Source organism: Bactrocera oleae, chromosome 5 (genome assembly GCF_042242935.1).
Source record: "Bactrocera oleae isolate idBacOlea1 chromosome 5, idBacOlea1, whole genome shotgun sequence".
NCBI classification, from domain to species: domain Eukaryota; kingdom Metazoa; phylum Arthropoda; class Insecta; order Diptera; family Tephritidae; genus Bactrocera; species Bactrocera oleae.
Window position 1 is genome coordinate 47,407,256 of NC_091539.1, and position 15,925 is coordinate 47,423,180.

A 15,925-nucleotide genomic window follows, 5' to 3' on the forward strand; every position below is an offset into this window, starting at 1 on the left:
TTACGCTGCGCGTTGAAATATTAACAAAAAATAAATGCCTAATCAATATAATTTTTAAGCTAGTGACATCAGTATTAATTAGTTCTGTACAATTATTTACTTATTTATAAGAAATTTAATAAACACATTATTTATCTTTATTTAAATATGTATATAATAGGTAAATATTTCTAATATTTAATTGTTCAAAATTTATTTCTACATTCTGAATTATTTACTTATGCTTCAATTTAAATAGGAATTATCATAATTACATTCGATATTTGAGTTACCATATATATATGTATATCTATATGCATATAATTATTTTTTATTACAATGCTATGCAAATAACAAATCAAATGCTACTTGATCGCCCCATGCCGGTACACACCCCCGATGTCGTCGTTATATGGTGATTCCGTAATGCTATTTTGTTGAAATGCATTAAGGGTGTTGCTCTTGCATTTGAAATCTGTAAGTTGAAATAATGACATTAATAATTTATAGTTTATATCTCAAATACTTTAATTACTTAAAAAACAAGAAAAATTGTTTATATTAATACCATTCACAAATACAAAAGATTCCTTACAATAACTTTCATCGTTCAGTTTGTAAGGTAGCTATATGCTATAGTGACTCAATCTGAACAATTTCTTCGAAGAGTGCATCATTGCCTTTTGCAATAGTCCAAGCCAAATTTCTTGAAGAAAACTCGTCAAATGAAAAAGTTTTCCATGCAAGCACTTTATTCCGATCGTTCAGTTTTTATCGCAGCTATATGCTATAGTGGTTCATTATCGACCGTTCCGACACATGAGTAGCTTCTTGATGAGAAAAGGACTGGTGCGAAATTGCAGATCGATATCTCAAAAACTGAGGAACTGTATACATATGTACATAACCATTCACATATTTACATAAGTCCTTCGTAACCAAAATTGAAATGATATGGATTTTTCAAAATAATTGCCACAAATACTATTAATGCCTGGCCTACTTGAAGTCATAAGAATTATAAAAACATTACCGAAGCAGTTATTACTAATAGTGAATTTTATTTAATATTTTAACCCACCTCATCGACATGATGACACATTTTCGTTCTAACCCAAGGCCATTTGATGGTGCGTATCAGCGTATTTCGAAAATCTTCACTGAATAAGCAATATATGTAGAATGTTATAGAATAGTTTGTGAGTTCCATCAAATTGGCCAATGCTCGAAACACCTGCAAAAAAAAAGCAAATTAATTGATTTAGAAATTTATATTGTTTGGTACCAGCTACTAAGTACACACCTGAAATGAAAAGTTCGGCAATACTTCGGAAGCAATCGTCATATGTACAATGGCCATAGGGGACACGCAAACGAGGAACAATATTGATGTACTACCTAAAACGACATGAAAGGGTCAGCGCTGATAATTTTTTGCTCTAACTTAATACCTCATTTTTATGTTTGTTAGACCCATTGTATTTATGACTTACCTAGCAATAAGAATAACCTTCGTTCTTCGGCGAATTTTCTTGGATCCTCATCGCGTACACAGTTCGAGCGTGAAATTAGCATCTCACGCCGTCGTTGACAAGTTTTTCGATACACCAACATAATGCGCATATTTAATCCAGCGATTAATACAGTTGGTATTAGTTTGAATATCACCTCGAGCATTACTTTGTAGACCTATAAAAAGAATTAGCAAATATTTTTAAATTGTTACAATAATTTTCGATTTTCGCATTTACCGAGTAAAAAAGCGTCTTTAGGAATTCATTATTATCACGTCGAAAGTAAACATAGTTGCCATCTGAGTGTAATATACACTTGACTAGGACGCCACGAAACACGCTTGGCGTGTAAATGATGAAAGTGACGAGAGTGGTTAGGAACACAACAATTCTAGAAATTACAGTAATTATTTACAAATGCAAACATTTGGCTATAGCAAAGCATTTAACTCACCCAGGTGGTCCCATGACGGGACGTGAAAACCCTGGATGACACACGGAGACATATCTTTCAATGGTTAGCACTAGCAGCATCATTACACCCACACCTGCACATGTTTATAAATTTGAGTTCCAGTGACATTTTGAATTAGATAGCGTCTTACCTAGGCAACCGTTACCGAGAAAAAGCTCCAGATGTGCTGTATAGAAGGCGGGTCCGAATTCTTCCCAACGTCCGCGATCTTTATGCACCAGCATGCGCATACCGAAGGGTATGGCGAATACGATGGCTAATAGTGCTGCAGTAGAATAGGCTGTAATTCGAATATTTTTTATTAATAACTGATAATAGAGCGATTACAGAGATGTTTTATATTATAACCAAATATTACAGATACAAAAGTATTATAGATAAAAAAAAGATCAAATATTACACGCTGTATATGCTGATATAAAATCTAGATGGTTTTCAATTAATTATACTCTTCTCCAAAAGGAAGCGTCGGAAGTGGATTTAACCATGTTCGTCTGTCTGTCTGTTTTCTCCCAATAGGCTGATCATTTGTCAAAACCGCCGATATAAAAAATCGATCAAAATGAAGTCATTGTAATTTCCGAAGAAATTGTTCAGATCGGATCACTATAGCATATAGCTGTCATAAAAAAAGAACGCTTGGAATCAAGTGCTTGTATGAAAGACCTTGTAATTTGATGAGATATCTTCATGAAATTCAGCACGGATTATTGATTGAAACAATTATGTAATATCCGAAGAAATTGTACAGATCGGATCACTATAGCATATAGCTGCCAAAAAACCGCAGTTCTTGTAAGGAATATTTTGTAGTTGTGAAGGGTAACCGAAGTTAAAATTTTTTCATATTTTCAATTAATGTTACTGTCCTAATCGGAACCCATGAGCTGCTTATGTCTTATGTAGAAAATGAATAGTGCTGCACTGTCATAAGGAAGAATTATAAGGTTAAAGGATAAGGAAGAATTTGTAATGCTATTTAGACTTATGCTTTGTCACTCGTTTCCTTGATCAATGTAAATCAGCCGACATAGAAGACAGAGCGAAAGTTTCTGACTTCAATATGACTGCTTAATACCAGGAGGCCTGTAATTTATTGTATCTTTTATTAGGCTTGGATGCCTTAGTGCCTTGTGTTTGTTGCATGCAAACACAATAAGCAATGGAAATGTGAAAACTCACATATACTTGTATAAGAAAATACTTGTAGTGCAAGTCAAATACAAAAACCCATATATTTAGATATAAGTAAGACCTTGTAGGAAAGTTTACTGTAAGTAAAAGATTTGAAAGAAAGGTATTTTTAGGAATAATTGATTTTTGTTAGATACTACGGAAAAAATACTGTTAACTTAAATACTATATATATTGATGTCCAAGTATTTTCCTTATAAAATAAAAAAATTGTTTTTTTTTATACATACATGGAAAGCGAAAATCAACACACATGTCAGAATAAGTTCATTTTTCCTATAAGCGTCAACGAACGACTGAGCTGTTGCAAACTTTGTAGCACACGTATAAATCTTATATAGCTTGTAACATTTCTTACTTGATTGATGATGGAATTTCTGGCAATTACAGTAAAAATCTCGACGCATTCTAAAGAAACATCAATATTCACAGATTCCCACATGAATATACACTAAGCAAAGACGAAGCAAAAAAAAAAAACCGTTTACTTCGGCTCCATCGATGTTTCAATACCCTTCACAGGGTATTTTTTAAAGCATTAAAGGGTGCAAAAAGATCTTTATTTCAAAAATCCCAGCCAAATTTCTTAAAGATACCTTGTCAAATAAAACAGTTTTCCATACAAGGACTTAAGTTAAATCGGTCAATTGTATGGGCGTTATATGCTATAATTGTCCGATATAGGCGGTTTCAACAAATAAGCAGTTCCTTGATGAGAAAAGAGGGTGTGAAAAATTTCAGATTGATATCTTTAAAATATATCCTTATATACAGATGGACTGATCAGTTAGATATGTATATACTTCAAAATGTCTCCGACGATTCCTTTTGGCTGTTACAAACATCATAGCAAACTTATTAAACCCTGTTCAGGGTGTAAGCAGCAAAAACACATCGACACATGTGGCACATGGCTGACTGTATTGTGCAAACTCTAATCTTCCATAGGCTAGATAACATAAGAAACTAAAGGAAAGAACAATAATTTTTTCGCAGACATGTTGCATATGTTAGGGAGCTTATTCTCACAACTTCGTAGTCTCCTTCATGACGTCGTTGCACTTTTTTGTTGTGTTGATGCTGCATTGTCTGCCGGCTGTTTATTGCAGCTACAGTTCGTTCCAAGTATTCGTAAATTTACGTACAACTTTCATGGCCTCTTCTTTTGTTGTATTTTGCGCACAAACTTTATAACCTTTCAAGTTAAGTGAACGAAATGGGCGGGTAAGCAAATGTAACAGAGAAGATAATATAGTCGTTACAGGTGTGTGGTATGCAACACTTATTTCATATGTGTAAAGTAATTGAGCTTTGTGTTATGTATATTTATACTTTTGCAACATGTTGCTACAAAATATAATAGAGAACAGAAATCGAGTTATGTATAATATGTATTATATATTGTATATATGTATAAACGACGAGTTGAATTCCGAGTGACGGTCCATGCAAGCGATAACTTGAGTAAAAATTGAGATTTTGTGATGAAACTTCGCACACAAAGGAGACTGGTATTGCAGATGGGTGGAATCGGTCCATTGACACGCCCAAAAAATGCTATTAAAAAAAACATATAAAGTGCCATAACTAAATACTGAATTAAGATAAAAAACGGATATTTGGTACAGGAGATCTTAGTAGCCAGAGACACCTGTGAGATAAAACTCTTTAAAAAGTGGGCATGGCCCCGCCTTCTAAATGGTTTAATCTAGATATCTTTCAAACCGCTTAAGCTATATAAACCACACTTGCTGAGGATAAGCACCTCTTCAAATTATGTAAAAATGAGTAATATCAGTTAATAACTACATCCGCTTCCTGTATAGCCGTTATATTAAAAACTACTAAACGTGCTATAACTCCCTGAATAATTCATAAGCCTAGATGGTAAGAAAGGGCTTTATAGGTGCCACTTTGTAACGCAACTATAGTGTTACTGTTGCCTTAAATGAACACATCACGTCGGTACTTTCCCTAGTTTAATATAAAGTTTTTCCAACATCTGAAGGTGTTTCCCGGCTTCGATCCTTGGAAGTTGCAAGAGTGGAGAATGTTCGATTTAGGTGTAATCTTAGCTCTTTCTTACTTGGTTTTAAATAGAATTGAGCACCTTACATACTAGGTAGTATGAAAGCGGTGTGTAACTGTAGAACGCTAAGAATCTGCTAATATAAATTTAATATGTTCACCTTTCAAATTGAGAATGAGAATTTTCAGTAATTTTTTTTGCTACTAAATCATGTTATTTTTCAAAACTAGTAATATGGCATTATTATACAATATTTTAGTTTGAACGAAAATTAAAAAAAAAAAAAACTTTAACTTCCAAAGTTATAGCAAAACAAGAACCTTGCGGTGACAATCATAAGTCCTGAGAGATTCTGCTAAAATCGATCGGATGAAAAAAATTAGTTTTATAAATAGATAATCCTGGGCCTGATCGAATATTTTTTATTTTTTTTCAAAAATTAACAAAATAGCGGCCTCAGAAAATTTTTTCTAGACTTTTGGGAAAAAATCAACAGTTAATTAGTCTTAAAAAATCGAAATTCTCGAAATCCTCCAATCAGCCCCGAGTTTGTTATGCATTCTAAACGGTGTATACATTTCATTAAAATCTACTTAGCGGTTTTCGAGTTGCAGTTGTCACCAGTTCAAAAAACATAGTTTTGAGAAAATCGCATTTAAAGTTTTGCCTTGTACTTCCAAGCACTCTGAAACGCCTTTTCAAATGTGCGTGTAACTTCGAAAACATTCACTGGAACGATATGAAATTTTCTGTGTGTATTCTTAAGTATAGGTACATTAAGAAAAAAAAATAAAAAAAAAAATGATTTTTTAAAAATTCTGACCGCTTCTATTCCTTTAACAACAATTAGTTGAAGGTAAAATCCTTGATACACTCAAGATCAAATATGATCCGGACCGGACCATTTAAACTGCCTTTGCAAAACGATACAATTTTGCTAGATTGGTGCTAACTTTTTTTTTCGTGCGAAGTGTGATCTCTACATGTCAATTAGTGTGTGTTTGGCAACTGTTCATTTACGACGCGAAAAGTTTTTCTGACGATTTTTACCTTGAGACAAAAAATTAACAAAAAGTTTGCTGAATTTTTGTGTTTCCAATGGAATCACGGCTACGGAATCATTAAAAATATTGCCGAGTGGGTGTGGCGCAAGGTATTTATTGAAGGTCATGAAGTCAGCCTCATGACTTGTCCATCCACGTCAGTTAATGACGATAGCATAAAAAAATTTAAAATATTCTCGTTTGCAGCAAAGAAATAGCGGAGGATCTTAACATCTCGTATGAATGAACTCAACACATTTTGGTAAATTTTTTAAGTATGAAGCGTGTTAGTGCTACAGTCGTACTAAAAAACCTGAATCTTTTACAAAATCGATGTCAAATAGAGGTCGTAAAGCTGAGGACCCTAAACCAAAAAAAACACCGATTTTCGCTTAATGCACCCAATCGAGGTTTATAACAAATGAGGATCCGGAGCCCATTTTAAAGGCGAGAATGAAGATTTGTATTAAAAAGCGTGGTAATATACTTTTTTTTGTCATTCTGTGTTTACCGTACCCAGGTACTTTCTTTTCCATCATCCAGCCTTTGCAAGATTGAGGCTCAAACATCTCAGCAGACATACCTTCGGCAAACCAAGAGACATAGCTGAAACTTTCATTCAAATTAATGTAATCGGTTCAAACTTTTCTTTGCGCTATACACCATATATAATTATTTCCTACAGTTTATTATATTCCGAAATATGTTGCACCTAGTTTTTTAAGGCTCCATATTTGATTGTATGACTCACATTTATAGCATCAATATGGAAAATGTCTCAATAAAAAATATATAGAGTAGATAACATCCTTATTGTCGCGCTATTAACGAAGCTAACAATAAATGTTTTACATAAATGACAAATATCATAATAAGCTAAAGCTCCTCCTCCAGTCAACACACAATCAACACTACCTCCGATCACTTAGTTTTTAAATCGTAAAATTGTCAAATTACAGATTTAATCAAATTTAAATGTTTGCTAATTTGTGTTCGAAAAAAAAAGTGTACAAATTAAGCAAACACCATTCATGCCACACTCAATTCCAGCCAATTAGTCAATTAAGTGTATTCAACAACGGAAAAACTGTATGCAAAGTGGCTGAACTTTTTCCACGTAGTGATGTTTTATTAATTTGATTATCATTAATTGTGATTAAATATTTGCGCTGAAATGTATTTATTTCAGAAGCAAAAATTGTCATTTAAGGAGAGAAATATTGCACAAATAATTGCTGTCATGGAACATACATACAATATAACGAGAACATGAAATAGAAGCTGCTCAATGAGAATATCTATTTTTCACTAAAGCAAAGCTTCACAATATTTAATAAATATAATATGTAGAGTCATGTGGCATTATTCAATGGCTAAACCTTTAGCGCCTCATCCACTCACCCACACTGCATCACGCGTTAATGCGAAATGATTTAGCGTTATGGGATTTTAATATTTCCATTTAGCCATTTTGTAAATACTCAGCAAACCAGTGGTGGACGCACGACGTCGCTGATTTTGCAACATTTTATTATTATGTGCGAATAAAAAGCCCGAACCTTTGCTGGTGTGGTTGGAGTGTGAAGCCTTCGCACACAGCTACTATTAAAAATTATGCCATTAAATTTGGGATTTTACTAAATAAATTGCTTTTACTGGGTCAGACGTTGGGTCGGCTGTGTGCCCTTCATTGGTCAAATCTACTTTTAGCCACATTTAATTAGCGTAATTAAATGCGTGGCCACTTTTGTTGGTTTTGATGTAAAAATAAATGGGAAAATTTTTACGAAATATAATAACTGTAATTAGAAAATTTTATCAATATATGGGCAGGCATTGATTTTAAAAATATTTACATGCAACAAATTTGCTGTTTAATATTTTATAAATATATTTAAGAATAAATATACATATTGATATAATAATCAAAATTAATTGATAGAAATTAGATAATAAATCTTAATTAGTAGTATTGTGAAGGGCGACTTCCTGTAGTGATTGATTGACTTTACGGAAACCAAGCAGCATTCCTCTTCTGACCAACATCGTATTACATATGTATATGTTGTGGTGTGATCGATGTGGTGGCAAAGAGGACATAATAAGGGTCCACTCTAAACTGACACTAATAGCTGGATAATTATGTTGTAGGTAGGTAAGTAGGTAGAAGTGCAGTCTCCCCAGTCCTTTATGTTCTTACTATCTCGTTTTATTGTCGCTTTCAAACCATTTAGTGCTCTCAATGAAACTGCTTATATCCATTATGCTTTTTGTAGACAGCCATTCAATGTTTGGTGCCTGATGAATGCTAAGTGTTCTATGACGGATTTGTGATAAAGCTGGGCACTCACAGAGAAAGTGGAAAACTGTTTTCTTGTTCCCTTCTAGCGTGCAGCCGCAGAAAATATTGTTATAAAGCATACTCATTTTTAGCGCTTGCCCCCAAGTGATCAGTGCCCCTTTATAATAGTGGTAACTCTGTATATATATATCTTGGACCCATTTAATAAGTCCCTAGTTTATAGTCTTGGTATACTTAGGCCATATCCGCATATTATAGACAAATAGACGACCTGTTAGTGAGCTTAAAGCTTCTAGTATATACTGGAATTAATCTTTGGCGTCAAGACCGGTAATGCCGTGTATATGGTTGCTGTTTTGCATCTTCTCGTAGCTATTCAATAGAGCTCCACATGCTTTTTCTACAATATGTCTGGTACTTCCGCTTGGCAGATACTGGCTGAGTTTAGCACGCTAATAGAAAGGGAGTTATCAGGATTCTTGGAGCATGGCCCCGTCGGTATAGATAGATCCTACTCTCTTACTAAACCTTTCTCCATTCACATCTTCACTAGAAAGTGATTATTGAACTCCATTCTTGGTGGAATGAAAATTTAGCTGATTCAGGATATGTATATCCATATCCCTTTCGGTTTCAGCAACGTAACTTCTTAATTCTTATTGCAGAACATGCTGATATTCTCCGAATGAAGACGTCTATGAGCAGTTGGTAGAGGAGCATATTAAGCCCACCAGTCGGACATGACTTAATAGCTACGCTGACCCCTGCACAGGCTGCTTCACTTAATTTCTTTATATTATACTGTTTCTTAAAAGCTGACCACCAAATCACTGCTGCATATGTATGTCGGAGTTGGTCTAATGCCGGCCGTAGACATTCATATAATTATATTTGGTTTAAGGACCCAGTTCCTGCTAAGTATTCTCTTGTAGTTGCAATAGGCCATATAAGCTATATTTATTCGTTCTTCAATGTTCCTTTTCGAGTTCACTTTGGTATCGATTTCTAGCCCTATGTGGTTAGTTGTGGAGACAGAAAAATTTTGTTAACTAACTAAACTATAGTTTCATATTAGTATTGGTGTGCCCTGAAATAAATGACGTAGGTTAAAACAGTGAAAACAAGCCTTAATTTTTTCGTTCGGATAACTGATGATCCTCAAGCTTCTATCTAAACACCTTGGATTAATTTTTGGGGCGCCATTCTTTAAATTGTTGAATAGTTTGGCCATCATATTCATAAACCCAAGTCTCGTCACCAGTAATGGTGTTGAGTCGATCCATAAGATATGTTAAGATGCTCTACTAACAATCTGATGCCAACACGATAATTTTCAATCACTGTTTCATTAACTGACATGGATAGAAGTTTTCGCTGACTTAATGATCTTCACTGAATGCTCTGAGTCACTAAATAACTGTGTTCTTGATAAAGTAGACTCTCTAAAACGCTTCTGCAACATTTTCAACGGTTCAGTAGCCGTGATTCTATTGAAAACATAAAATTTCAAGCAAACTCGTTGTTCAACTGACAGATATAGATCAAACTTTACAAAAACATAAAAAATATTGCATTTAATCTAGAAAAAAATATATATATCGAATCTCAGTCCGTATCAACTTTGATCAGATGGTATACGTACATTAGCAAAATAACGGTACATAAAAACAAACCTTTCCACATTCCGTTTTAACTACCATACAAGTATTTTTGTAAACACCCATTCGATTTAACCTCCAAACTTGAAACGCTTGGCTGACGTCCAATGATTGTTTCACATTTAAATCGGTACAATGTACGAAAACCTAAATTTACATACAAGCAATCACATATTTGTGAATGTAGCAAGTATTTTCGCACGATTTATTGAATGCAATAAATAATAATAAAAATGAGAAGTTTGTTTGGAAATTATTTTTGACAATTCATGCGAATTGAGAAATTGTTTCAGTGTGAAAGGGTGAATTGATGAATAGTTGTTGTGACTTATGACCGAATGATATACATATTTGTACATACTGCTACATACATGTATAAATCTCACATGCGTTACTAAGATTATATTTGTTTCTATTCAAGGGGGGTTCTAAAATCTGCAGTATGGAATGGAATGAGTGAAAACATATATACTACTTCAAAATATTTGTCTGAGCTTTTTATGCTATATCAAAAATAGAAAACATTTTATGTAGAAATATAATAATAATAACCCAACGATTACCCTCCTCTCGACCAACCGTGCTACAGAAACAAAAACTTCAACAGCTAAGATTTATGGTTAAAATATAATAAATTGTAACATTTTTATTTATTAAGAGCAACAATAAAGTCTTGTTAATTTTGAAAAGAGAGTCTGATAAGTCAAATGTGCTGCAATGAGAATTAAAATCATGGATCATACAGGATTTTAACCGTAAAAGTCTAAACTACCTCGAAAAGCGAACCGAGATATTCAATTTAATTTCAGACAGGAGAAAAGAACTGCAAACTGTTCCATTCAAGATTTTCACTAAGAATATTATGCCAAGCATTTCCCTACGACTAGAAAGTGTAGGTAGATTAATAAGTTTTAAACTACTAGTGTATGGAGGTAGACTTAACCTAGAATCCCATCGGAAATGCCCTAAGGCGAAAAGTAAGAATTGTTTTTGAACAGATTCTAACTTGTCCGAATGGATTTGGTAGCTAGAGTTCCATACAGCAGAGCCATATTCCAATATAAGTCTAATCAAAGTTGTAACAAGTGTTCTAGTAATATGCGGATCTCTAAATTCTTTAGACCAACGTTTAAAAACACTGAGTACAGCTTTGCTTTCAAGGCTATGGTATCAATATGGAGACTAAAATATTAACCATATTAACTCCCAAATCAAAATAGTTAAAAACTTGCTCTAGACTATGGTGTTAATCCGTGTACAGAAGCTAGAAGTTTGATGATTACTATTCCATACATTGCTTATGATTTCGACAGATATTTTCAAAGCAGGATGTTACGAGTCCTCTGGTAGAACAAGAAGATTACTCTGAATAACGGAACAACGTATACTAAATCTAAGCATTTACCAAATTTATTCGGAATCAAATTAATTTGGTTGGTAAACATGACCGATTGCAAATCTGTGCGATATAGTCATCGAAAGCTTTCCACGAAGCACACGGTAAATTAAAATCTCCTAAACCGATTATTGAAACTGCATTATTTACCATCGAGGTAGCACAATTTATTAAAGAAGCATGCTGCATATATAAGATAAGTCCGAATGGGGTGATATATAAGTTGGGTTAAATAAATTGTAATTCAAATGAGTCGGTTCCGGAACAAGAACATCTTCAGATGAGATAGAGATCGATTCTGTTCAGTCGATCACTTCTAAATATTTGAAATTCGCTGTTTAAAATCTAATTATCAAAAATATGTAGGTTACCATGTTTCTGTAAATTTAATTATAAGGAAATTAAGATTGAAATATCGAGAAGCTCTTAATAAAAATTAAAAAATTTGCATGATACTTTCAATTCGTTATATTTTATACACAAGGCACAAACAATGAAGACAGTTTTCTTTTTTTAAGTGGTTATTTTAGTTAGTTCCTACCTTATTTAAAAATCTTCACGAAATTCGACATAAACTATTGCCCAAAGCAATGATATTACTAAAGATCGGGACACTATAACATATAGCTGCCATAACAACCGATCAATCAAAATCTAGTTCTTGTAGGAAAACTTTTTTATTTATGAAGAGTTTTATAGCTTCGGTGAAATCAAAGTAAACGTTTTTCCTTGTTTTAAATTGTCAATGCCAAACCTTAGCTAAAATTGTCAAATTATTTAAAATAATCTGCTTAAAAGGATTCAATGTCGTTAAAAATTAAATACCAGAAGCGATTGGCAGAATTTAACAAGACTACATTTGAGTGTAAAAGTCATCGTAACATTTGCAACACCTGACAATTCTTTACCAAGCTACTTTTACAAAATATTGGAACCGAGATTTACGACAAGAAAATTTACGACTACACTTAAAATGAAATTAATTCACTTCATAAATTATTTCATTACACGCTAAAGTTCAACGACCTCAGGCCCAGTCAAATTAGAGCTCTCCTTTAATATGATTAAATATCGCTAGCAAACAGCGTAGTACAACACCTGCAACGACTTAACACAAATCCTTAAATGAAATAAATACTTGTATATTTTACATATAGAATACACTCTCAACATTAGAATTCAAATCCAGTTGAGTGCGCCAATTAAAGTGCTGGAATGGGTGTCACATATACCTGGAAGTGGAGCACAACGATTCATGCTTACACATTGGCATATACGATTCATTAATCAAAACATCTTCGTGGGAATTTCCGTTATACCCTGCACCATTGGCACCGAACAAAAGGTACCAATTATTACAAAGAGAGTGAAATGTGCGAATATGCAGCTTATAAGCACTAAGTCCTAACAATACTAGCACTATGGGAGAGCACGTGTATAAAGGGTGTTACAAAAGAACAACTAGAACGCTTAGAGGTGTTGGGAAGTAATACTAGATAATATTCTAGAGAAGAATTCACGCTACGACGTATTATCTTAGGTTAGGTTCATCGAAAGGATGTAATAATATGTTATAGAAAGATTGAACTGAGGTAGGTAATGTGATAATAATGTATTGTTGGTTTGCTACTAAATTTTCAAGCAGAAGCCGATATCCCATTAAAATTATTAACTGTGTAAATTAACTTTTCTACTTCTTTGCACTCTCCTGTATACTAATGGTTTCAAGTAACTTAAGTACTGCAGAAATGACTATGTTCTTAAAAAAGATTAGATTGGTTTATCTCAGTGTTAATGAGTTATGAACAACTAAGTATAAGTCCGTTTTTCTGTTATGGCTTAGTTTTTGGAACGTCAAGGTGTGTTTTGATAACTCTCTATACCTGAACCTACTCAACCGAACGTAGCCCTTCCTTACTTGTTTTTATAACCTGAACAGGGTTTATTAAGTTCACCACGAAGTTTATAACACCCAAAAGGAATTGTGGGAGACTCTATAAAATATATATATTAGATAAATTATCAGCATGATAAGCTGCGTTGATTTAGCAATGTCTGCCTGTATATATACGCTACCGATCTGAACCGATTTTAAGCTACCGATCTGAACTTTGGCACCTGTTCTGTTTTCACTAAGAAGCTGGTCATTTGTCGGATCGGCCGATATCGGAGCACTATAGCATATAGCTGCCATACAAACTGAACAACCGAAATCTAGTGCTTGTATGGAAACTTTGAAGTCAACGTTGTTTCTTTTTTATTTTTTTTACTTTTATGACATTTCACTGTTTAGAAAATCGTTTTGTTTTCCTAACTGGCTCGAATCTATTTATAATAGACCCCTGAAGAAAGAAGAAAATATTACATCCAAACTTACAACAATAATTGTTACAAAAATATCGATTTCGACGCATTAAAATATAAACTCAAACGGGATCCTTCCGAGACAACCCTTTAACCACCCCAAATACACGTTTGGCCACGTTGAAGCACCTCCCACCACTACCATTTGCAAGTGGCATCATTTACTATGAAGTAGTCGTTTCTGCAGTGCCACTTTAAATTACAAAACAACGAATGGGCAACAAGTACACACAGTTGGACCAAGTGTAGTAGGAAGTATTGGTGCAATCAGTTTCAGCAGCTATAGTAACGGCTTGTTGAGGGCTTTGTTTTCGCATTTGAATGCGCAACCATTCACTAGGCGGGATGTAATAAATTGTCACAATAAATTATAATGCACAGAAGTATCAGCAATCAGGCGTGTAGCAAGCAGACGTGCCGTTATGCATACATACATACATAAGTGTGTGTGTATTTGTGTGGGTGCAAGCATGAAAATGGGCAAGAAGTGTGGTAAGTTAGCGCGAACGATTCCTCTTCTGCTTTCTCTCTCTTTCTCTCTCTTACTCTTCGTCGTTTTTGCACTGCAGATTAAGCAGCAAATTCTATTATTTTCAGTGACCATCCGCGCTTTTGTTTTCCTTTCTTGGTGGCAGTATACTCGTAAGTGTGTGTGGCACACTCTGCTTTATCGTTTCCCATCAATACTTCATTGATGTTGCGCTCACGTTTCGCTTTTGTTGTTATTTTAAATTTTGTGTTTCGTCTTTGCACTCCTCACTTCATGTTTAATATGCTTTTTATGCGGTCATTTTGTTTGGTGTTGCCACAAACAACTTTACATCCCAACAACCTCCGCGTCAATATTAATTTTACCACTCCGTCTCGACCGCCTTCGCATTATTTACAGTTTTTGGAAATTTACAATTCGTCACACCCTGATCAATTGCTTGGAATGTAAAATCTGTTTTGACAAGAAATCCCGCAGTATTTACAAAAAATATGGAGCTTTCAGTAGGGTAGCTCGGAAAATCCATAAATGAAATGCGCAAAAAAGCAGCTAACTAAAATAAACAAATAAATAAATGCCACAAGCGTAAAGTGTGTTTGTGCAACGCACAGTCACATTTCACCGCATCATTCATGTGCCATTCCTTTTCTTACTTATTTTTATGCACAATACTATAAATATATATTGTTTTTATGCATTTTTCAATGAAACCATTTGCGTTGCATCCATTCAATTCTTGCTTACCGTCGCTCTTCAGCTCGACACTTTCTCATCCATGTTAATTAAAGTTTACCCATTGCTCTGGGGCCCGGCACAGTTCCTCGGCAATGGCAAGCGTGCAATCAATGAATGAATGCTGGTTTGACAGGGTGATGAACCAACCCACAGCTTGCCGAGCTTTACAATTCCCACTCGGCGATATTTTATTCATGCAGCACTTGTCCCTTGCTCACTTGCTACTGCCTGCAGCTGTTGAATTGTAATCAATGAAGAATTCATTCCATGTGAATTCAATTGGACTACAACTACATTTGTTTTTGTATTTTCGTAAATGCATTCACTTATTTTGGTCGAGATGGGGTGGTGGCAATACAAGCTGATTTGAAAATTTACAAACTAGTTTCCGGTTTATTTAAGTATTTGTAAAAAATAAAAATTCGATCTAAATAACTATTTTTGAAAAGCTTAAGTTGTTGTCGTTCTTTTTTTACTGCTTTTTCTCATTTGAACACCATCATCTTAGATATTTTGACTACAAATCTTCAGTCAATGAAGGAAACTCACTCTACGTAACTATTGCCTAAAAAAGAGTTCAATTAATATATAAGGACTTAAAAAATCGTTTGCTTGTTAGCAAAAACTGCTAGAGTTTATAATATGTAAATAGTAATTAATAATTTATTTATCGTTTAAGTATAATATAAGGTATAAGTTATAAATTTAAAAATACGTAAGGAAGTGCTAAGGGCTCGGGTTTAACC

At 34.1% G+C, this 15,925-nt stretch overlaps 1 protein-coding gene across 1 annotated transcript in view; it reads right to left on the reverse strand.

Annotated features, from left to right (window-relative positions):
* Nucleotides 1–223: 223 nt before the first annotated feature.
* Nucleotides 224–15,925, reverse strand: part of LOC106616006 (probable G-protein coupled receptor B0563.6) — an 82,750-nt gene continuing 67,048 nt past the window's right edge. Inside the window, exons 5-11 of the mRNA XM_014232450.3 lie at nt 2,099–2,248; nt 1,948–2,041; nt 1,731–1,884; nt 1,473–1,668; nt 1,283–1,377; nt 1,061–1,213; nt 224–454 (exon numbers count right to left, since the gene is read on the reverse strand). Of these exons, the coding sequence (XP_014087925.1) occupies nt 338–454; nt 1,061–1,213; nt 1,283–1,377; nt 1,473–1,668; nt 1,731–1,884; nt 1,948–2,041; nt 2,099–2,248 (959 nt within the window). The 3' untranslated portion in view covers nt 224–337. The remainder of the gene's footprint in view (nt 455–1,060; nt 1,214–1,282; nt 1,378–1,472; nt 1,669–1,730; nt 1,885–1,947; nt 2,042–2,098; nt 2,249–15,925) is intronic.